General features: G+C 38.8%; 1 protein-coding gene across 2 annotated transcripts in view; it reads right to left on the bottom strand.

Moving 5' to 3' along the window:
• THOC1 (THO complex subunit 1) overlaps positions 1 to 4,371 on the bottom strand; it is a gene marked incomplete at its 5' end in the record, with an annotated part of 33,577 nt that extends 29,206 nt beyond the window's left edge. The window contains 4 exons of one of the 2 annotated variants that reach the window (XM_084252530.1): positions 666 to 732; positions 1,957 to 2,017; positions 2,112 to 2,185; positions 4,303 to 4,371. In XM_084252530.1, the coding sequence (XP_084108656.1) occupies positions 666 to 732; positions 1,957 to 2,017; positions 2,112 to 2,185; positions 4,303 to 4,356 (256 nt within the window). The remainder of the gene's footprint in view (positions 1 to 665; positions 733 to 1,956; positions 2,018 to 2,111; positions 2,186 to 4,302) is intronic. The other variant, XM_084252529.1, reaches the window with a different exon arrangement.
• Between the last annotated feature and the right edge of the window lie 18,278 nt (positions 4,372 to 22,649).

Below are 22,649 nucleotides of genomic sequence, written 5' to 3'. Positions count from 1 at the left end.
CCACTGCACTGATCACTATCCTTTGATAGTTTTCCTGCCAGTCTCTCCCAATTCAATTCTTTCTCCATAGCTGGCTAGCATGGCATTCAAAACTTTCACAAATCTAACTTATCCCTCCAGCTCTTTTCTCGCCATACTTTCACTGCTGCGTTCCATGTAGTTCTTTAGTCATGCTGAACTCAGCCTATACATAGCTTTTCCTTTCTGTTTCTGTCTGACAAGTTCATCATCCCTCTGGACATAGCTGCCTTTCTCAGGCTTTCTTTTAGATTCTGAAATTTAGAGAGTCACTTCAACATCTCATTCTCACTTCAAACACAATAATTATACCACAATAAAACATTTATACATATGTCCCTTAATTAGCAGAGACTGTTTCATTCATCATTGAACCTCTAAATCGCAGCTCAATTCCAGGCACACTGTAGATGCTCATTATTTACTGAATGAAACAACTGGAGAACAAAGTAAGTGCCAAAATATGTACTGCATAATAGAGATGGAAAAAGTGTGAGTTAATTTCATTGGACAACTTCTTGGCAAAGGTAGGATTCAGGTAGAATTTGAAAAATGAAGAAAATCAGATAGTTGAAGAGACACAGGGAAAATTTTAAACATAGCATGTCATGTCCAAGGTTACTTTAAAAAAACAAAACCACACTTACCTTCAGTTACTCCCCCAATAGCAAGAGAAATAATAGCTAAAACATTTTCACATGATGAATGATTTATCTACCAACAGAGAAAACAAATTAATTTAGGAGCCAGGGTTTAGAATATTTTGATAACAATAAAAAGATACCCTCTGACACGAAGTTGATTATCATAAATATGGGATAAAAATGTTTCTTGAAGATAAAATTATGCTTGAGGATGAAAATACAAAATAAACAAGAATAGAATAAGTAACTGTAGGAGTGTATCAAGTAAATAATAAGCACGTAACTCACAACAACCCTACAATTCAGAAAAGCAAAGTAACTTGCCCAGGGCTTCATAACAGGTAAGTGACTAAGCCTGAAGAGGAAAAGAGTTTTGATAGAGAATTGTCCAAAATAAAGGGGACACTCCATTAAGGCCATTAGGGAAGGGAATCAACCTCCACCTAACTAAGCCTAAACTGTTAAAACTTTCCTTATTCAGTTGCCCCACCAATGGTAAATAAATTGACTGTTCATATTTAGATTAGATTTCTCTACTGAAGTTGAATAGGCTTTAGTTATTTTTGTAAGCTTATTTTTTTTTAAAGATTTATTTTATTTATGCATACAAGAACTGGGGTACAGGCCAGAGGTGCAGGGTAGGGGGTGTGAGAGGATTCACCGGAGACAGAGTGGGGAGCAGAACAGGCAGATGTACTGAAATACACTGCTGAGGGGAGCAGTGAGCAAGACAGGAGAGGTCTGCTGCGCCATGTGGCCTATACATAGCCTGTACATGGCCGGCAGGGACTGAACTCGTGCTGCAGAGGCTGCGGATAGATTCACAGTGCTGTGCTTAACCCCTTGTGCCACCAGGGAGGTCCTATTTTTGTAAGCTTATTAATGAAGAGGATGCCATAGGAGAATGAGAGCATGAATCCCAGCCGAACATTTTTGGACTAGTCCTTTCATGACATTATAGGATGAGTCACTATTTACATAGCAAAGTAAAAGGGCCCAACTTCAACTTCTAGTTCGTGCCCATCAAGACCTCATGTCAACTTTTCTTATATTCACTTGGAGAGGAATCTCTTCATTTATCAAATCAAACCCTTAAATTGTACCTGTGCTGTTAAAACCCCTAATTATTACAAAACTCCTACACTAGAATCAAGTCAGCTTTCACAGAAGCAAGTTCACTCTAAGAAGAAATGGTCATGTTTAAATATCCATTCTAAGGATAGGAGTAATTTTTTGTAATTTGATTTATTAATTTGCCAGCAAAATTTTAACAATAAAGGAAAAACATACTTACAATTTCTTCTTCTAGAACACCTCTGAAAGCCTGGTCAAGGGTACATTTTTTTTCATTTTCACTATTGAAAACAAAACACACCTGAATTTTCTTGAACAGTTCAGGGAAATTATAAATATTTAGGTAAGCATATTTCATGGATATGAATGCCTTACCTGCCAGGTAACTGGCCAAAAGTACTCAACAATGGTTTGATATTTTTGTTGTTCAGAGCCTCCCTGGTAGACTTCTAGAAAAAAAAAAAAAAAAGCTAATAATTGGAAAGATTTTGTATATTATTTACTGAAAAGCATTACACTCTAACAGCCTAAGTAAAAATATTTATATCTGGGAATAGTCATTCTATCAGTCATTATTCAAATGCCACTGTTAACATTCTCATCACTTTCAACCTGGCCAGAACTTCCTACCTAGGGTTTCTCATTCGAGGTTTTCCCTCATACTTTTTATCACATTCACGAGAATACAGTAAGTCCTCATTTAATGTCATTGATAATTTCTTAAAAACTATATCTTTTAAGTTAATGACAGGATGTATAACAAAAGCAGATTATCAAATAATGACACTTTGTTCAATGTTGGCAGGGATTTTTTTCTCACAATACCATAATAAACACAGAATGGGACAGAACCTCAAATGTTTTCATAGCTCCCTCTTGAGGTCCTTGATGTTAATCTATCTAATCTTAACTCCCCACAATCCCCTCACACATATTCTCCACTATCTTGTCATTATTTCATCATTTTCTATCAAGTACACGCTAGTGTATTCATACCTTCATGCTATTCTTCCCACCTGCTTACCCAAATTCTATTCATTCTTGAAGACCTATCTTACGTGCGACCTTCTCTAGGTAGCTGGTTTAGTATAGTCCCTCACACATAGTAAGTACTGAAAAAATTCTTGCTGTCTTAGTCAAAACTGAAGACAGTTTTTGAGAATTATACTGGAAATGTCCATTTCTGACTCTGCAACTAGTAGGCTGTGAAGTCTTGGGCATATCTCTTTATTTCTTTGTGTTTAATTTTCCTCACCAGTAAAGAGGGTAGCTGTAGATCCTTTCTACCAGCAGCATTAGTGGCATCACCTGGGAATTTGTTAGAAATGTAAAATCTCAGGCCTCATTAGACTCAAGAATCACAATCTATATTTAACAAGATTTCCAGGTGATACCACTTCACACAGAAGCTTGAGAATCACTGGACTATATGGTCTCCAATTTGATGATCCCCTCTCGAACTAATATTTTGGACATTCTGAACAGTTACCATTGGCAAAATTTTCAGAGCACCATGGGTTACAGCAAAATGTGCAGAATGAAAATGATCCTGATGACATAAACAAGATACAATTTGATAAAAACCACACTACATGAAAAAAACACCTGCACGTAAGAAAACTATTGCCTGTAAAGAATACATTTTTCTTTCACAGAATTTTCACTCTGGTATAACGACATATATGCAGTTAAAAATCTGTGTAGTTGAACCGTGGCCTGAAACGCCAGTGCAAATCTAAAGACGAATACGGTCACACAAGTTAAATAGGGTTCTTCATGCTGGAGGCTGTGACTGACAACATAAAAATATTGGTTTTAATTGAGAAAAACGAAGTAAATCGCTTAACTTGGGGAGGGGTGTGAGTTTGTGTTTAGCTTCTATTTCATTACCTGGGGTAATAAAACAGCTTATTTCACAGTGCAATTCTTAGAGTTAAAAAAGCTGGCACGACGCTTATTTACTACAAACGCTCTGTAAGGAATTCCCAAATGCTTTCACTACTCTTACCTAATGTGTAAGCATAAATAAAAAGCACCTGCAACCCGCCCCAAGCTGATCTCCGTCTTTTCTCCCTTAGGACCTCCTCATGGATCTCTCAGGAGGGCGAGGGGCACAGGTGTGGTTAATAGACAAAAAGAACCACCACCGGCCCTCTCAGGAGGCGGGGCGAGAGCCGGTTCTCAAAGACAAAACCCCTTGTGCCCTCGCCCTTCAGCAACTACCCTTCCAGTGTGGAGACGCCTGCCCCGCTAAGCAAGCACTGCAGAGGAGCTGGAACCCCAAGAAGCTTTGGGGTGACCCCTCCACGCAGGAAGCCAACGTACCAAGCACGCGGGGTTCCCAAACCTGTCCGCGGAAAGGCGGAGGCCGACAGCAGAGCACGCCCGGAAGAGGCAGGTAAGGTGAATTTCCCACCTCCCAGCCCCCGACGGGGCCGGGTGCTGGAGTACCGGCGTTCACATCTCTGCTCCCACTTTACCTCACAGCAAAATTCGAGTAATTTCAGGGAACGTAGGGCAAAGATCAGTGCAGGGTCAGGCCCGCACCCTCCCACCTTCCACTCACCGTAAACCGCGTTCGCGCTTCGGGCAAACTAAAGAGTGGCGGCGTCGGAGACATCTTCTCGGTTGCGCGTGCCCGCCACCGAGCTGCGGCGCTTCCCGATGACGTCAGGCCGGGAGCAAAGAGATAGCCTGCTCGGGCTAGAGCGGCCTTGAGCCGAGGGGCAAACCTGTTGGCCGCGTGGGCTGTACCAAATTCTAGTGGGCGAGGGAAACTTGAGTCGTCCACACAAAGCGTAATCCGGGTTCGTGGGTAACCCCTAGGGTGACGGCTTACGGGCGACCTCGCCCTGAAAACTGCACGGGTAGGCGGGGACGGCCACCAGCGCGGGGTTCCTGGTCTGGGGAAGCCGGGTGAGCGTCGGCTGGTGATGACTCACGGGGCCGCGCGGGAATGTAGCCGCTGCCTGAGAAGCCGAGGCAGGTGGGTTGTCTGGGAAAACGTCAGGTTGGGGAAGTTTTGGCAGTTGGCGTGGACCGCCGGACCGCGGTCATTTTCACCCAAGGAGAATTTTCTTTTTCTTTTCTTTTTTTTTCAGTTGCATAAAAATTTTTTTTTATTTTTATTTTTATATTGCCCATACAATTGCACCCTCCCCACCCCCACCCCACCCCCGCCCCTTGTTTTGACCCCAGTCCCTCCTTTCCCAAGGAGTATTTTCAGCTTCGGATTTACATGCCAGTTCGTGGGCTCCGTATCTGAGGAGCAGTTCCCTTTTCTGTGAAAGAAGAAAGAAAAGGCCTATGTTTCTGGGCAGTTGTACAGCGCGAATGAAATAATGCTAGTTGGGCTACTATGGCCTGTAATGGTATCTTGGAATTAGTTGCTCGCGCCTAAAGGTTGCCACTGAAAGAGGAAAGATCGTGGAGGAATACAGTAATTGGAGAATGGGTCACGAGACATTTAGGGCAGAGGCACCCTCTGTAAGCTCATTTCCTCCTTTGACTCCCCTCACTGCGGAGACTTGGCTAAAGAGAAGCCAAGTGGCAGAAACTTTATCATTTGGAATTATACAATGGAGAAAGAAGCACCGATCCAAATGCTAAAAAAATGTCCCTCCAGTTCCTATTCTTTTACACGTGTATCTAAATAAAGCTAGACATGCTTTATCTCGTTCCTTTTATTGACATCCAATGAATACAAGAAGCTAACAAAATGACAACTTTGCAGAGTCATACCTTTTCGTGGGAATCGTAAATAAACATGGCTACCTGGAGAATTAGTCGCCCCCCTAACCCACCCCACCCCAATCAACAGAACCATTCAGCTTTAATTGTATAACTTAAATCTACAAAATGACAAGCTGGTATTAATTGATTTTGTAGGTAGCTGATGTAATAGGATTATTATCAACTATTTGGGAAGAGGTAAATGAAATACTTTATATGGACATGTAACATTAGTTACAGGTGTACAATATAATGACAATATCTGTGCAGTGAAATAGGTTCTAAAATAAGTCTAACTTATGTCTTCATATTTAGACATTTTTCTCATGATTTACTCTCAGCAGCTTTCAAGTATGCACTTCAGTATTGATGATAGACCATGCTGTAGATTACATTCCCCAAGACATTTTGTAACTGGAAGTTTGCCCCTTTTGACATCTACCTATTTTGCCACTACACAATTCCCTGCCTCTAGCAACCACCAACCAGTTTGTCTGTATCTATGAACTTGGAGGTTTTTGAAGGCAACACTTAGTGTCGTGCCCTCAAGATTGATTTAAGTTACTTCAGGTGGCACGATTTCCTTTTTAACAACTAAATAATATTCCATTGACTATATATTCATGTATTGATTTCACTGTTCTGTGACTATCAGGGCGTAACTTCACAAACCTACATTTTATAATACACTACACCCTGGGCTCTATGGTATAGCCTATTTGGAATCACTAGTGGTATATACAGTTTGAATATCCAAAGGGATGTATGATTGTATCTACCACATTTTCTTTACTCATCCTTTTGGGCATGAAGTTTGTTTCCATAGCTTGGCTATTGTAAATAATGTTGCAGTGAATGTTGTATGCATATATTATCTTTTCAAGTTTTTTTTTTTAAGATAAGTGGAATTGCTGGCACACATGGTAGTTCTGTTACTAATTTTTTTTTATCAGTATCTTTTTTTTTTTTTAAAAGATTTATTTATTTATTTATACAAGCACTGGGTACAGTCAGAAGCGCAGAAGGGTGAGAGAATTCACCAGAGCCAGAGCGGGGAGCAGAGCAGGCAGAAGGACCGAAGTACACTGCTGAGGGGAGCAGCGGGCGGCAGGAGAGGTCTGCGCGCCATGTGGGACCCTCGCTGGTGGCCCGGGACCGAACCAGTGCTGCAGAGGCTGCGGGCAGCTTCGCAACCCAGTGCTCAACCGCTGCGCCACCGGGGAGGCCCTCTGTTACTAATTTTTTGAGGAACCTCCATCCAGTTTTCTATAGTGGCTGCACCAATTTACATTCCTATCAACAGTGTATAAGGATTCCCTTTTCTCCATATCTACACAAACACTTGTTATTTCTTGAAGAGATTCTTTATACCAATATCTTTCTATTTGGATTATTATAACTTTGTAATGTCATTTGGAATCGGAGTGTGATGCAGTTTTGTTCTTTCTTGAGATTGGTTTGGCTATTTGGGTTCTTTTGTGTTTTGATAAAAATTTTAGGACTATTTCCATTTCTGCAAAAAACGCTTATGGAATTTTGTTAGGATTACATTGATTCTGTAGGTTGCTTTGGACATTTTAACAACATTAATTCTTGTAAAACCATGAGCACAGAAAAACTTTCCATTTGTTTCTTTCAACATTGTTTTCTAGTTTTTAGTGTATAGGTCTTTCACCAACTTGGTTAAGTTTATTTCTAGATTTTTTTTTTTTTTAAAAGTAATTGTAATGAGGGCCTTCCTAGTGGCACAAGGGGTTAAGGCACAACCTATGAGGCTGTCCGCAGCCACTGAGGCATGGGAGCAACCCACATGGCGCAGCAGACCACTCCTAACTCCTCTGCTGCTCCCCTCAGCAGCGTATTTCAGTCAATCCGCCTGTTCTGTTCCTCATTCTGTCTCTGGGGAATCCTCCCACTGCCCCCGCACCTCTGGCCTGTATCCCAGTTCTTGTATGCATAAATAAATAAATCTTTTTTTAAAAAAAATTGTAATGAGATTGTTTTCTTCTCATTTTTGCATATTGACTTTTTTTTTTTTTAAGATTTATTTATTTATTTATACAAGCACTGGGTACAGTTAGAAGCCGGGAGGGTGAGAGAATTCACCAGAGTGGGGAACAGGACAGGCAGACTGACGAAGTACACTGCTGAGTGGAGCAGCGGGCGGCAGCAGCTTCGTAACCCAGCGCTCAACTGCTGCGCCACCGGGGAGGCCCTGTATATTGACTTTTGTATTCTGCACTTTATTGAATTAGTTTACTAGTTCTAATAGTTTTTGGTTGCATCTTTAGAGTTTCTTTTAAATGATTTGCTATCATGTCATTGCAAATAATGAAAGTTTACTTATTCCTTTCCATTTTGAGTGCCTCTTTTCCTTGCTCTGGTTAGGACTTACAGTAATATGTTGAATAAAAGTGGTGAAAATGGACATCCTTGTCTTGTTGCTGATCTTAGAAGAACAGCTGTCAGCTTCTACACGTGAGTGTGGTATTAGCAATGGACTTTTAACATATGGACTTTTTTTGTGTGTTATAGTCAGTCCCTTATATACCTATTTTTGAATTTTTAACCTAAATGGATGTTCTGTTTTTGTCAAATGCTCTTATTGAGAGGATCATTTTTTTTTTCCTTCCTTTTGTTAATAGTGGTTTATCACATTGTGTGGATGTTGAATCATTCTTGCATATCTGGAATAACATTACTTGAGCATGGCATACATTTTTCTTTTAAATATGTTGTTGAATTTGGCCTGCTAGTTTTGTCTGATATTTGCATCTATGTTCACCAGTGGGTCTATAATTTTCTTGTGGTATGCTTGTCTGGTTTTAGTACTAGGGTAATGCTAACCTTGTAAAAAAAAGAATTTGGAAGTATTCTTTCTCTCTTTTGCAAGAGTTTGAGAAGGATTGTATTCTTTTGATATTTGATAGTATTTACCAGTAAAGCCCATGTGGGCATGGACTTTTCTTGGTTGAGATGTTTGCAATCTTACAAGTAATTGATCTGCTCAGGGTTTTGATTTCTTCATGATTCAGTCTTGCTCGGGTGTATGTTTCTATGAATTTATCCATTTCATCTAGTTTCCAAATTGTTGGTATATGATTGTAGCAGTCGTATGATCCTTTGTTTATTCTTTCTTTGTGGCATTAGTTGTAATATCTTTTTATTAGAGCCCTTATTTATCAAGGGGAGTTTAGCTAAACTCCTGTCAATTTATCTTTACAAAAGAACCATATTTTAGTGTAAAGTTGGGTGTTTGGGATTTTTCTTGTTTCTTGAGGAAGGTATTTATTGCTATGACCTGCCCTCTTCGAATTGCTTTTGTTGCACCCCATAAGTTTATTGAAGTAACAATGATTTACAACACTTTGTGTGATTCAGAGATACAGGATTAAACCTCTTTGGATATATCTCACACTCTACAACCACCTTCAAGGCACTAATAGTCTTGAAGTCTGCTGGGACCTAGTCGTCCATAATCTATCAGCTTTCCCCTCCACACTTGGCTGTTCTCCCACTGGTAATCTTAATTCCACAGGCATATTTTCTAAGGTTTATTATTCTAAATTTGTTATTCTGAGACTTCTAAAAGATTAGTCCAACCCTTTGTGTTGTTTCTTTGCATTCCATTTTATTAGCATTATCCCCTCCTCTCCATCCATGTTGCAGATGACAAGAGTTCATCTTTTATTATCACTGAATAAATAGTCCATCATCTTAATCCACTGCATCTTCTTAATCTACTCATCTATTCTTGGGCACTTTGTTTCTATATCTTGGCAATTGTAAATAGTACTGCAATGAATGTAGGAGTGCATTTATTCCTTCCAATTGGTGTTTTTGTGGGTTTTTTTTTTTTTTTTTGCTTAGATATCTAGGAGTGGAATTGCTTGATTATGTAGTGTATCTAAATTTAACATTTTGAGGGCCTCGCCAGTGGCGCAGCGGTTGAGCGCTGGGTTGCGAAGCTGCCCACAGCCTCTGCAGCGCCGGTTCGATCCTCGGCTGCTCCCCAGCCACCGGAGGAGGGTCCCACATGGTGTGCAGACCTCTCCTGCTGCCTGCTGCACCCCTCAGCAGTGTACCTCGGTCCTCTGCCTGCTCTGCTCCCCGCTCTGGCTCTGGTGAATTCTCTCACCCTCCCGCACTTCTGACTGTACCCAGTGCTTGTATAAATGAATAAATCTTAAAAACAAAAAGTCCCATTATTAAAAAAATAAATAAATTTAATATTTTGAGAAATGTCTACACTTTTAAAGCACTGTCTTCCCCAGTTACCATTTAAGAGTGTATTTAAAGTGGAAGATCTAAGGGGCTTCTTGTGCAGGCACTAAGATAGTCAACTCACAGCTGTCTGTTTTCATGTGGAACACTTCTTTGTTCTTTAACTAAGCCATAAGGACCCCTAGGTGGTTTCTGTGAGGCACAGGTGTTGTCAATTATCTCAGCAAAGCAGTAACATTCAAAAGTACAGTGCTGGGTGGTGGAGGTGTCAGCAATGCAACCTGTGATGGTTACAACATCAAATAAAGAAAATATAGGGGTGAATCAGCAGGTGTTAATGGATTTACTATTTAATAGGTATAGATTTTAATTTAGGATGATGAAAATGTTCTAGAGATTAGTTGTGATGTTGATTATGATGGAGGACAAGAGTGAAAAAAAACTGGAAAGGAGGCCTCACAAGACTAAAACCTGCCTCACAAGACTAAAACCTGACTCACATGGGAGGTGGGGATAGAGGGGATTAATGTGACCATTAACCTAGCTACAGAAATCAAGATCCTTAGGCACCAGTGCCTTATCACAAGGCATAAGGCCTAAGCAAATATCAGATGCTGTAGGGAATGTCTAGAGCACAGATCTGAGGGTGAAGATACAGGGATTAGGACCATCCTGAAATCTTCAGTCCCCATTCTGGAATCTCTGGTCCCTTTCGGATTCTGCCTCGTTATCCAAAATGAGCAACAAACCGAAGGCTCACAAGGAGTGGCCCCTCCCAAACAGAAGAGGCCTATATCAGTGTAGTCTCTGCACAGGCTCGAGGCAGCAATTCCTTTGTGACAGACTTCAGAGATGTCCTTGTGGGCTCATCTCCAACAGCAAGAGAAACAGAGAATATAGGGCCTCCCTGGTGGTGCACAGGGTTAAGCACCACACTATGAAGCTGTCCGCAGCCACTGCAGCACGAGTTCGATCCCCGACCGGCCAGGGAGCATCCCACATGGCACAGCAGACCTCTCCTGACTCACCCGCTGCTCCCCTCAACAGTGTATTTCAGTCTATCTGCCTGTTCTGTTCCCCGCTCTGTATCTGGTGAATCCTCTCACCCCCCCACACCTCCGGCCTATATCCCAATTCTTGTATGCATAAATGAATAAATATTTTTTAAAAAATCAAGAGAATATACCCAATTGGTCTTTATCAAATTAAAAAGCTTATGCACACCTAAAGAAACCATCACTAAAACAAAAAGACACCCTACTGAATGTGAGAAAATGTACGTATAGAACTCAAGAAATATCTAATAACCCAGCTAAAACCATGGGCAGAAGATTAAATAGGCACTTTTCCAAAGAAGACAAACAGGTGACCAACAGATCCATTAAAAAAAAAAGTGGGGGGCCTCCCCTGGTGGCACAAGGGATTAAGAGGCAACCTATGAAGCAATCCTCAGCCGGCCAGGGAACTACCCACACAGCGCAGCAGACCTCTCCTGACTTGCACGCTGCTCTCCTTAGCAGTTTATTTCAGTCATTCTGCCTGTTCTGTTGTCCACTCTGTCTCTGGTGAATCCTCTCATACACATCCCACACACTCACCTTTGGCCTGTACCCCAGTTCTTGTATGCATAAATAAATCTTTAAAAAAAAATGCTCATCATTATCATCGGGGAAAGGCATGTCTAAACTACAATGCGATACTACCTCACACCTGAAAAAAATAACCCCTATTAAAAACACCAGAAACAACAAATGCTGGTGAGAAATTGAAGAATAAGGAAACGTTATATACTTTGGTGGGAAATGTAGTTTGGTCCATACAGTATGAAAAAACATGAAGAGGGGCCTCCCCTGGTGGCGCAGCGGTTGAGCGCTGGGCTGCAAGTCTGCCTGCAGCCTCTGCAGCGCCGGTTCCTTCCCCGGCCGCCGGCGAGGGTCCCACAAAAAAGAAAAAACATGAAGAATTCTCAAAATATTAAAACTAGATCTACCATAGTATTGAGCAATTCTATTCCTAGGTATCTACCTATAGATAGTAAAAACATTAATTTAAAGAAATACACTCTTGTGCTCATCCTAGCATTATTTATGGAAACAACCTAAGTTCCCCAAACCAGAAGAAGAGAATAAGACAATGTGATATATACACAATGAAATACTACTCAGTTTTAAAAACGCAAACACAAACAATATTGTCATTTATGATAATGTGGATGGAATGGAGAGGATTATGCTAATTGAAATAAGTCAGAAAGAAAAAGACAAATTGCAAATGGGTGTCATTTACATGTGGGATATAGAGAAACAAACACAAAAGGCCATTTAATAACAAACCCTAGAATTATGACTGCAGAACTGAAGTTAACAGAGGAGGAGAGAGGTGGGGAGAGAGTAGGAAGGAGGCACAATATGGTGAAGGCCTTAGTGTGGTGTGGTGAGGTAACACATTCAAAGGGTGTGATCCTCTACCTCTAAATCATGTACAGTGTTGTGTATCAGTGTTGAAAAATAAAAATAAACCACTCACCCCAAAGTTTCCCATGTAGGATATTTTCTTAACCACATGCTAGTGAAGTAATACAGACCAAGCACTTGCTTAAGAGGAAAAACAGGTGTGCAAAAAAAAGTGAATAGGTAACATAATTGGATTTTTTTAATAACTAAAATGTTATGGATGACAATACGATCTTTACTCATGCTTATTCAATTTTAGGGAAATAATTATGAGACATTAAATAGATCCATGGCTTGGTGAATATTCATGAGTCAAGACTTGAGGAAAACAGTAATTCGTGATTAAAGCTAGGTTCAAAACCTAAACTGAGGAATAGATATAATCAAGAAAGCTTCTGGCTCATACTTGACCATTACAACAATATAATAAAGTGTAAAGAGCACAAAATTTGGAATCAATCCCAGAGTTTTGTTTTGCCCATTATCTCTAACAAGAACCCTAGATCTTTGATATTGCTTCCTTTATGTAAAAAGGCATAATAATTGTATAACTCACCTCAAAAGTTTATCTTTACCCTTAAGTAAATTAGCATGAAATTGCTGCTTTTTAAAAAGACTTTTTTAAGAGCTTTCCTGGTGGCGCAAGGGGTTAAGATGCAACCTGTGAAGCTATCTGCAGCCACTAAAGCACGAGTTCGATCCCTGGCCAGGGAGCTACCCACATGGTGCAGCAGACCTCTCCTTACTCACCTGCTGCTTCCCTCAGCAGTGTACTTAGGTCATTCTGCCCGTTCTGTTCCCCACTCTGTCTCTGGTGAATACTCTTACCTACCCCACACCTCTGGCCCATACCCCAATAATTGTATGCATAAATAAATCTTTAAAAATAAAAAATAAAAATATTTTTAACTAAAGTTTTTTACTTTTATTATAGTAAGATATTTTTTAAAATACAATTCAGTAGCATTAAGTACATTCACACTATTACATAACTGATGGGGTTTTTGGAGTCTGTGGATTTGGAGTGCGGGGTCCTTGGATTTACTCTGGGGAAGGTTTCACTAGAGCTCCCCTTTCAGCGACATGCGGTGAGTTCCCAGACGAGTTTCTCCATGAGACAGAGACGTTAGTTATATTTAAAGAACAGGTTTATTAGGGAAAGGGACAGAAGAATAAAGGACACTTGCATAGACACAAGCGGTCAGGAAGAGCTGCCCCAAAAGGGACAGGTTTGCTAAGAGAGGCCTGCATGGTTGCAGGCGGGCGGCCTTGAGGAAAGCTGCCTCCGCTGAGGGAGGTCAGTGAAGTCCTGACACCGTAGAGGTCACAGGCAGGCAGGAAGCTGCTGCCCTGCAGAGGTGAAAAGCAATTTTTCTGCCCACCTGTGACTATGCAGGTGCTGCTTTTCACCAACTCTCCACCTCCCCTTCTGGATGCCTTAGATATATGGTCAGCTTTCAAGGATCAGTTTTAAAGTTTCTTTGTCTAATCCTTTGTTTGGTTTCTTTATATGCCACATACAAGTGAAACCACCCAGTATTTATCTTTCTCCTTCTGGTTCACTTCACTTAGAATAATTCCTTCCAGTTCTATCCACATTGCTGCAAATGGCATGAGTTGATCTTTTTTTGATCACTGAGTAGTATTGCTGTGCGTGTGTGTGTGTGTGTGTGTGTGTGTGTGTGAGTGACACACATATCTTCTTGATCCACTCCTCTGTCTTAGGGTATTAAGTTATTTCCATATCTTGGCTCTTGTAAGTAATGCTACTATAAACATAGGACTGTAGGTTTCCTTTTGAATTAGGGTTTTTGTGTACTTTGGGTAGGTACCTAAGAGTGGAATTGCTGAGTCATAGGGATTGTCTTCTTGATTTCTTTCTCTTCTAGCTTGTTTGCATATGGGATCACAACAGATGCTTGTAAATTAATTTTGTAATCTGCCACTTGGCTGTACTGATTTTTTTCAATCAGTTTCCAGTGGACTTTAGTGTTTATGTGTAATATGTCATTGGCGAATAGTGACAGTTTTACTTCTTTCTGAATTTGATTCCTTTTATATTTTTCTTTTGCCTAATTGCTCTACCTAGTATTTCTAATACTATATTGGAATTGAATAGGAGTTGTGAAAGTGAAAATCCCTGTCTTATAAAAAAGCTTTTAATTTCACATCCATTGAGTATATTAGTTGTGGGTTTGTCCCATGTTGTGTCTATTGTGCTGAAGTAGGTTCTATTCATCCACATTTTTGAGTTTTTTAAAATCATAAATCAATGTTGAGTCTTTTTTTTTAAAGATTTATTTATTTATACAAGCACTGGGTACAGTCAGAAGCGCAGGAGGGTGAGAGAACTCATCAGAGCCAGAGCAGGGAACAGAACAGGCAGACTGACGAAATACACTGCTGAGGGGAGTAGTGGGCGCAGCAGGAGAGGTCTGTGCGCCATGTGGGACCCTCGCCAGCGGCCAGGGATCGAACTAGCACTGCAGAGGCTGTGGGCAGCTTCGCAGCCCAGCGCTCAACCGCTGTGCCACCAGGGAGGCCCTCAATTTTGACTCTTAACAAATACTTTCTCAGCAGCTATTGATATGATCATATAATTTTTATCTTTTCTTTGATGTGGTGAATTATGTTGATTGGTATTCTGGTTGCTGAACTATCCTTGTATCCCTGGAGTAAATCCCACTGGGTTATGGTGTATGATCTTTTTAATGCATCATTAAATTTATATTGCTAAGAGAGTGTTGAGAATTTTTGCATCTAAATTTATCATGGAAATTGGTCTGTAGTTTTTTTTTTTTTTTTTTTTTGATCTTTTTGTCTGGTTTTGGTGTCAGGGTAAAAATGCTAACCTTATAAGATGTACATGGGAGTATTCACTATTAATTTTTTTATAGGACTTAATGTGAAACAGTCTAATCCTGGACATTTGTTTTGGAGACTTTTGATTTCTGTTTCAATTTCCTTTCTTGTAATTAGTCTGTTCTATTTTCTACTAATTCCTGATTCAATCTTGGAGGGTAGTTTATACCTAAGAATTTGTCCATCTCTTCTAGGTTATTCAATTTGGTAGCATAATAATCTCTTATGATCTTCTGGATTTCTGAGATGTCTTTTGCAATTTCTCTTTCTGATTCTGAGTTTTCTCCCTTTTTTTTCTTTGTTAGCCTTGCTAGAGGTATGTCTATTTTATTTTTTCAAAGAACCATCTCTTGGTTTTAGTAATCTTCTAGGCCTTTTGTTTTAAACTTCTATTTCATTTGTTTCTGCTCTAATTATTTCCTTCTTACTACTGGCTTTCGGTTTTGTTCTTTTTCTAGTTCATTATGCTGAGAAATAAGATTTTTATTTAAACCTTTTTTTCTTGATTTGGACCTGTATATATATACATACACTTCTCCCTTAATACAATTTTTGCTTTGTCCAATTGGTTCTGGTAGGTTATATATTCATTTTTCTCAAGTTTTTTTAATCAATTTTTTCTTTGACTTTATGAACACATTCAGTAACGTGTTATTCAACCTCCACCTATTGGAGGTTTGTCCTACTTTGTTTTTGTTGTTGATTTCTAATTCAATACAGTTTTGATTAGAGAAGATACTTGATATGACTTCATTCTTCATTTAAGTATTTTAATTTAAGTATATTAAGTATATTGATGATAATATTGATGCTTGCTTTGTGACCCAGTGATCCAGTGGTCTGTGCGTTGTGGTCTGTCCTGAAGTATGTCCCATGTGCACTCAATAGTTTATATTCAGACAAGGTGAGAAGTAGAATATTGGGTGACATTTTGCTTTGGTGTATCCAGCTTCCCTGCAGGGGTAGGCAGAAATTTTGCCTGGAATTTTACCATTGCTTGCCTTCTTCCCCTTTCCTGTTTTGATTCTTTTTCTTTGCATTCCCCCCCCTCCCCAGAGCACCTTACTAAGTAATTTACCCCAAAATTCTCACCTCAATGTGTGCTTCTGGAGATCCTGATGATGTTTGTTTAGGCTTACCAACACAGGAGATATGCAAGAAATTTTGGAGAGAGCATTGGCAGGTAGGGAAAACTTGCAGACCATGGTGTAAAGTTTCACCTGTAGAAAGAGGGAAGGAAAGAGTATAATGTATGAAGTTTCTGGGTGAAGCACAATTCCAAGAAAGAATTGACTCTACCAATGGGCAGTCCTTATGCCAAACTTTTTGTTAGAAGATTCTTCTAGTTTGCCAGTTTGCGCTAGTACCTCTGGCATGTTCAATGACTAATTGTAGTGCTCAGAAAGCCTGGCCTTGGAGCTATGGTGTATCCAGAGGACAAACTACACTATCAAGTCACTCGTACTTCCCATAGCAAAAGCTTCTAGTGGTGCATCTTCACTGTCTTAAGTTACTGACATAATATTCATTTTCAGAAAATATTCTCAACAAATACATATGAACCTGGCATGGTGAAGAAAACAGGAGTCACTACCCTTATAGAGCTTTTATTCTATGGGAGAGAGGATTTCTTGAAAAAGGAAATAACCACATAAAAGAATGTCACTGTGACAAATGCTATGAAGGAAATAATAGATAACATCTGTTGAGTGCTATTACATGCTTGCATTCTAAGTGCTTTATATATATGAACTTATTTATCTTCCCCAAAACATTGTAGAAGAATCTGAGTGTTTAAGCAATTTAGCCACAATCACTCAACAATCAAAAAATGAGAGACTGAGATGGAGGATACTTGGGTAATGTTTAAATAGTTGTCAGGAAAGCCCTTTCTGAGGAAGTGTTATTTAAACTAAAGCTTAAGGGATGATAAGGAAAATAATTGTGTGTTTGTAAGGGTGGGATTTGTCAAAGGACAGACTGTACAATGGTTTGTGTTAGGAAGGAGGACTGAAAGGCCATAGTGAGCAAGAATGGAAAAGGAGGTTGCTGTACTAGTCAGTTCTTTATTTATTAAACAATAGAAACCTCCTCTGGTTCGAGTTTTAAGAAGTTATTGGTAGGGTGTTGGGGAACTCATACAACCAACTGGAAGACTGGAGATAAAGTTTGCCATGTCTGACTGGTAGCAAGACATAGCTTCAGTTTTAAAATGTTCCATGCTAACACTTTCTTATGATTTGTCTTTGTCCCTGAACTCTAGCCTATGGACACTTGCTACCACATCACTGAACACTCACCACAACACCTTGCTAGTACAGCTGTCCTTCATAACCTCCAAATGTCAGGTCTTTGTACCTTTTCCTCTAGATTCAAGGTCATAGTTAGGAATATCTGATTGGCTACACTCAGGTCGTATGCTCATGCTCTGGCTTCAGAGAATGAGAAATATTACATCCATTCCTCCTTGCTTTCAGTATCTGTAGTAAGCCGTAGAGCCTTATTTGGGGATTTCCTTTTGCTGGAAGTGTATTTCAATGCCAAGAAGCCATTATGATAATACCCAAATAGTCATACTGCCCAGTACATTTCTTTTATTTCAGGGGTCAATGTGAGTATTGAGTTGATGTTGACAGTTTCCCTGTCACTTAGTGAAAGCCCATCTACAGAGAAAATAGGCTAATATGCAGAGCTGAAAGATGGGCTATAAGAAATGAAAAAAGAAAGGAGAGATGTAGGGTAGTGACAGAAATGGAGATGGGGTAGGAATTAAGATTAATTGCAGCAAAATTTGAGCTCTGTGCTCTCATGTCAATGAGAGCTCCATTACCATTCTTCTAAGTTACATAAATTGTTAAATTCCTTATAGTGGCTTAATGCTATTTAGAGTTGAGTTCATTCTTTTGATATCAGAGTCCCAGTTAATGTAGGAGCTGAGGTGTGTTTCATCTACAATTATGTGATTCATTGTTCGGTTTCTTTTTCATGTCTCAATTCCAAAAAGAGCCTGTGCCATCCTTCTGAAGTTCTGAATGAAATAGATTGATTGGCTTTCAAATGATCCAGGGTATTGAAGATTATGGTCTTGCAGGCCTATTATTTTCCATTAGCTAGGTAGGATTTTTGCCTTTGAGCAGTGATGGATATTTATCTGGATGCAAAAGAAAGTAGTAGGCATTCCTTCTCTCAACAGTGGTGAGTTGAGTGGCTGTAAATATAAACATGAACCTATCAGTATATGACTAGAAAGTTATCTTGTAAATGGAATTCTGTAGTAATGGTGATGCAAAGACCTCAAATTATGTCAACCATGTTGACATAAGTTTTAGTGCAGGATGGAAGGAGCATGTGTAAGTCTGTATTGCCCCCAAAAGTAGAGTCAAAGACTTGTGTCCAGGTAATTTGGAAAATGACCTAAAGAAAAACTGGACAGTAGAACCAGGGAGAATTTATACAAGAGTAATTCTGTCCATGTGGTAATACTACAGAATTGGAAACAATTGGCAAGTGATGATTAAGTGGTGAATACATTTTTAAATATTTGAGTGTATAAAACAGTGAAAAATGAAGAACTAGATGTACTTGTTTCAGTGGAAATAAGTCACTGGTTGGAGTAATCATATATTTTTATAATTTTCAAGCAAAATGTAATATACAAAATAAGGGAGCCCAGGGAAGAAAGAAAGTTTTGGAGCTTGCTAAGATAAAAGAATTTTATGGTTGACGTTTTCAGTTGTTGTTGTTGTTGTTTGCCATTAAAATATCATTTACTTACTCTGCCCCCTTGTATTCATAATAACAAAAATTAAGTTAAATTTCATTGGGATGATAACATCTTTGAAGTAACTGGTTATTACCACAAGAGGTCACCATTTGCATGAAAATACTTCTTCCAAAGTAGGAAAAAAATGAAAAAATACGTGTATTTCTGGGTTCTAATACTGACCCTCAACTGTTTAAGTCAATGCAAATTTTATGAAGATTATTATTAGAGAAAATGGTATGTACTGTGTTGTGTTAGAATATTTAATTTTATTAGTTTTCAGCAACTCAGTGACTGCTCCATGCTTGATTTTGGTGTTTTTCTTTCAAAGAATTCCTCTAATAGCTCTTAGTTTTAAACAAGTAACACATAAGATAGTGGAACACAGTTTACTGGAATTTGTATTGAATCACAAAAGACCCTGACTAACCAAAGCAATCTGACAAAAAGAACAGGCATTATTACCTTCTAGACTTCAAATCCTACTACAGAGCAACAGTAATCAAAGCAGTATGGTGTTGGAATAAAAATGGGCACAAAAATCAATTGAATAGAATTGTAAAACATTAAAAAAATCCACACTTACAGTTGATTTATAACAAAGGAACCAAGAACATAGAATGGAGAAAGGAATGTCTCTTAAGCAAATGGTGGTGGGAAAACTGGATAGCTGCATGCAAAAGAGTGACCACTGTTTAATACCATACACAAAAATCAACTCAAAATGAAATGTTTGATGTAAGACCTGAAACCCATAAAATACATAGAATACTACATAGGCAAACACTCCCTGACATTGACTTCAGTGATGTCTTTGGGTACTTGACTCCAATAGCAAAAGAAACAAAAGAAAGCATAACAAATGGGACTACATTGAATTACAAACTTCTGCACAGCAAATGAAACTGTCATTAAAACAAGATAGGAGAAAATATTTGCATCCGAAAGGGGTCAATATGCAAGATCTACAAAGAACCCACAGAACTCAACAAAAAGAAAGCAAATACTCTAATAAAAAAAAGGGAATAGACACTTCTCTAAAGAGAACATACAGATGGCTAACAGGTACATGAAAAAAATGCTTATTAGTGCTGATCATCAGGTAAATGCAAATCAAAACCACAAGGAGGTCTTTCTTCACACCCTTCAGAATGGTCTCCTACCAGAAAGATGAGAAAAAGGAACCCTCAAACACTTTTGAGAAGAGTGTAGACTGGTCTAGCTCATATGGCGGTTTCTCAAAACATTAAAAATAGATTTATGATGCGATCTAGAAATTCCACTCCTAGATATCTGTCCGAAGTATACAAAAACACTAATTCAAAGGGATATATGCATTATGTTGTTTGCAACACTATTTACAATAGCCCAGTTGTGGAAACAGCCTAATTGCCCAATAGCAAATGAGTAGATTAAGAAGATGTGGTATATATACACAGTGGAATACTAAGCTCGCTCTCTCTCTCTCTCTCTCTCTCTATATATATATATATATATATATATATATATATATAAAACTTGCCATTTTGACAACGTGGATGGAACTAGAGGGAATTATGCTAAGTGAGAAAAGTCAGAAGGAGAAAGATAAAAGACTGGATGATTTTACTCATGGAATATCAAAAATAAAGCCAAGGAACAGACAAAACTAAAAGAAAACCAGCCCTTGAAATCTGAGTGCAGAACCAAGTCTACCAGAAGAGGAAAGGGAATAAAGGAGGAAAAGGATTACAGTAGAGGGTTTTTTGGTGTTTTAGTCAGGGCATGGGTTGATAACACACACTTATAAAGGTGTGAACCTATACCCCTGAAATATATATAGTTGTAAATCAATATTCCTTAACAAATATAATTTAAAAAGTGACACCTACATAGTGGGGGGGGTAATTACTATTATTTCATGAGATTTTGTGACTTCTCTCTAGCTGTATTTTTATTAGAACTTCTTAGAGGAAAATGAAGCACTTTGCCCTCTGGGGTAAAAGAGGTGTCTGATACTTGGTTCTCGTTAGACTTTCTACTACAGTGTTTCTTCACCAAGCTCTGGCTTCTTTCTACATACTTTGTAAATAGTAGTGAAGAATTTCCTGTCAACCCATGGTCTACACTAAATCATCAGCACTGATAGAGATGAATTACAGACTGGCAGTCTAAGAAACACTTTTATTCAAATACTTTCCCCACATTGCTTAGTTCTCTGCTTATACTCTTTGTACTTTAGTGTCTTTCTTAATGAAAACAGAAACCTGATTAGTATTGAATATATTCTTAGGTAAAAATCCTTCGGTGGTTCTACATAACTATCAAGAAGTAGTTGTTAGCTCGACATTCAGAATTGTTGATGTATCCCTGACAAATCCATCAACATTCTATATTAATATTCATTTTAATAAATTATTACATGCATGAACACATCATATGCTATCATTGTCTTTCACACTAACTTACATTATCTCACTTATTCTTTTTCGAGATGTTTGAAAATGAGAAAACCAAATCTTGGAGAACTTCAAGATATATTTGCATAACTGGGATTTGAATTCAAGTGTATATACCTCCAAAGTCATAACTCTTTTACACTTTCTCATCTTGACTCTCCTCAAAAATACATGCTCTGCAGCTAGATTGAGCTCTCAGTTCCTTTTATGGCTAATAACTTCTGTGTACATTTTTGCTTCCTCCTGGAATGCCTTGCTCCTCCACTCTAACTGGTCAAATTCTCCTGTCACACCTGCTGTGCTTGACACTCCTTCATTCATTCACTAGAGTTCTTGTCCCTGCTCTGAATTGGAGCATTAGCAACATAGTCCTGAGTAGTTTTTCTTAGAATGTGTATATAAGTGCAGCAGAGGATGGGGGAGGTAATTGCTGATGCTATGCTGTAAGAACCATTGCACTATGCAATAGAGAGTCCATTTTTAGCTTGAGTGCCCATAAGGAAGCTTTTTTTTTTTCTTCCAAAGGCAGTGAAATAAGTCCATCTGGGGGGGGTAAGTGGGACGGGAGGGATGTGAGGAGAGTGAGAGAGAAAATACTAATTGAAACTGTCAAGTTTCAAGATAGAACTCCCAAGGTAAGAGGGAGTTGCAGGGCTATGAGAACAGAAAATCTATTATAAGAGTTAACACATCAAACCAGCAGCTATATTTAAATGATATTTGACTCTTTTCTTTGTATGTTGAATGGTTTTCTAGTTGATGGGATGCTGGAAGTTTCTAGGCTAAATTATGCTTCCATTTTCTTGAAAGTAGTCTTTAAAATTATGGCCTCACTAGTTTCCCATTTCAAGTATTTTCTTTTTATACTTACCTTGGAAATATTGAGAAAGGGAAATAAATTTAAGCATTTATTGATAATATGCAAAGTGCCGGACAACTCTTTCACATACACTATTTCATCTAATTTCCAGCACAGCTTCTTTTTTTTTTGAAATAATAAATTTTATTTTTATATTCCCCATACAATTGCAACACCCCCATTCTGACCCCAATCCCTCCCCTCCCGCCCCCCACCCCAAAAAGTATCTCTGGTTCATAGTTTTTTGTTGATTTTGATTTTCACTTTCTTATATTCATTTTCCTGGTCCCTTATTTAAGTTTTCTAGATTCCTGCACAACTTCTATACGTTAGAAACTTCCTCATAGAGGAGAGCAAGAGAGACCAATACTGAGTCACCTGGTGGTCAGGGGGCAAACTGAAATTTAAATAACATCAAGCTTGACTCCATTGTCCCAGGTTTTCTCAAATTTGAATGAAGAACAAAATTTTTTTTTTTAGGAAAAAATTTCAGACCCCTTTGTGTTGACTAAAAATTTTTTAAGTGAACAATCATAAAAAACTTGCTGTAAACACGTCATGCTTGTGGCATTTATATAACTA

Source organism: Talpa europaea (assembly GCF_964194135.1).
Source record: "Talpa europaea genome assembly, chromosome: 13".
NCBI lineage: Eukaryota > Metazoa > Chordata > Mammalia > Eulipotyphla > Talpidae > Talpa > Talpa europaea.
The sequence above is the reverse complement of the archived record's forward strand: the minus strand, read 5'-3'. Positions and strand labels throughout refer to the sequence as shown.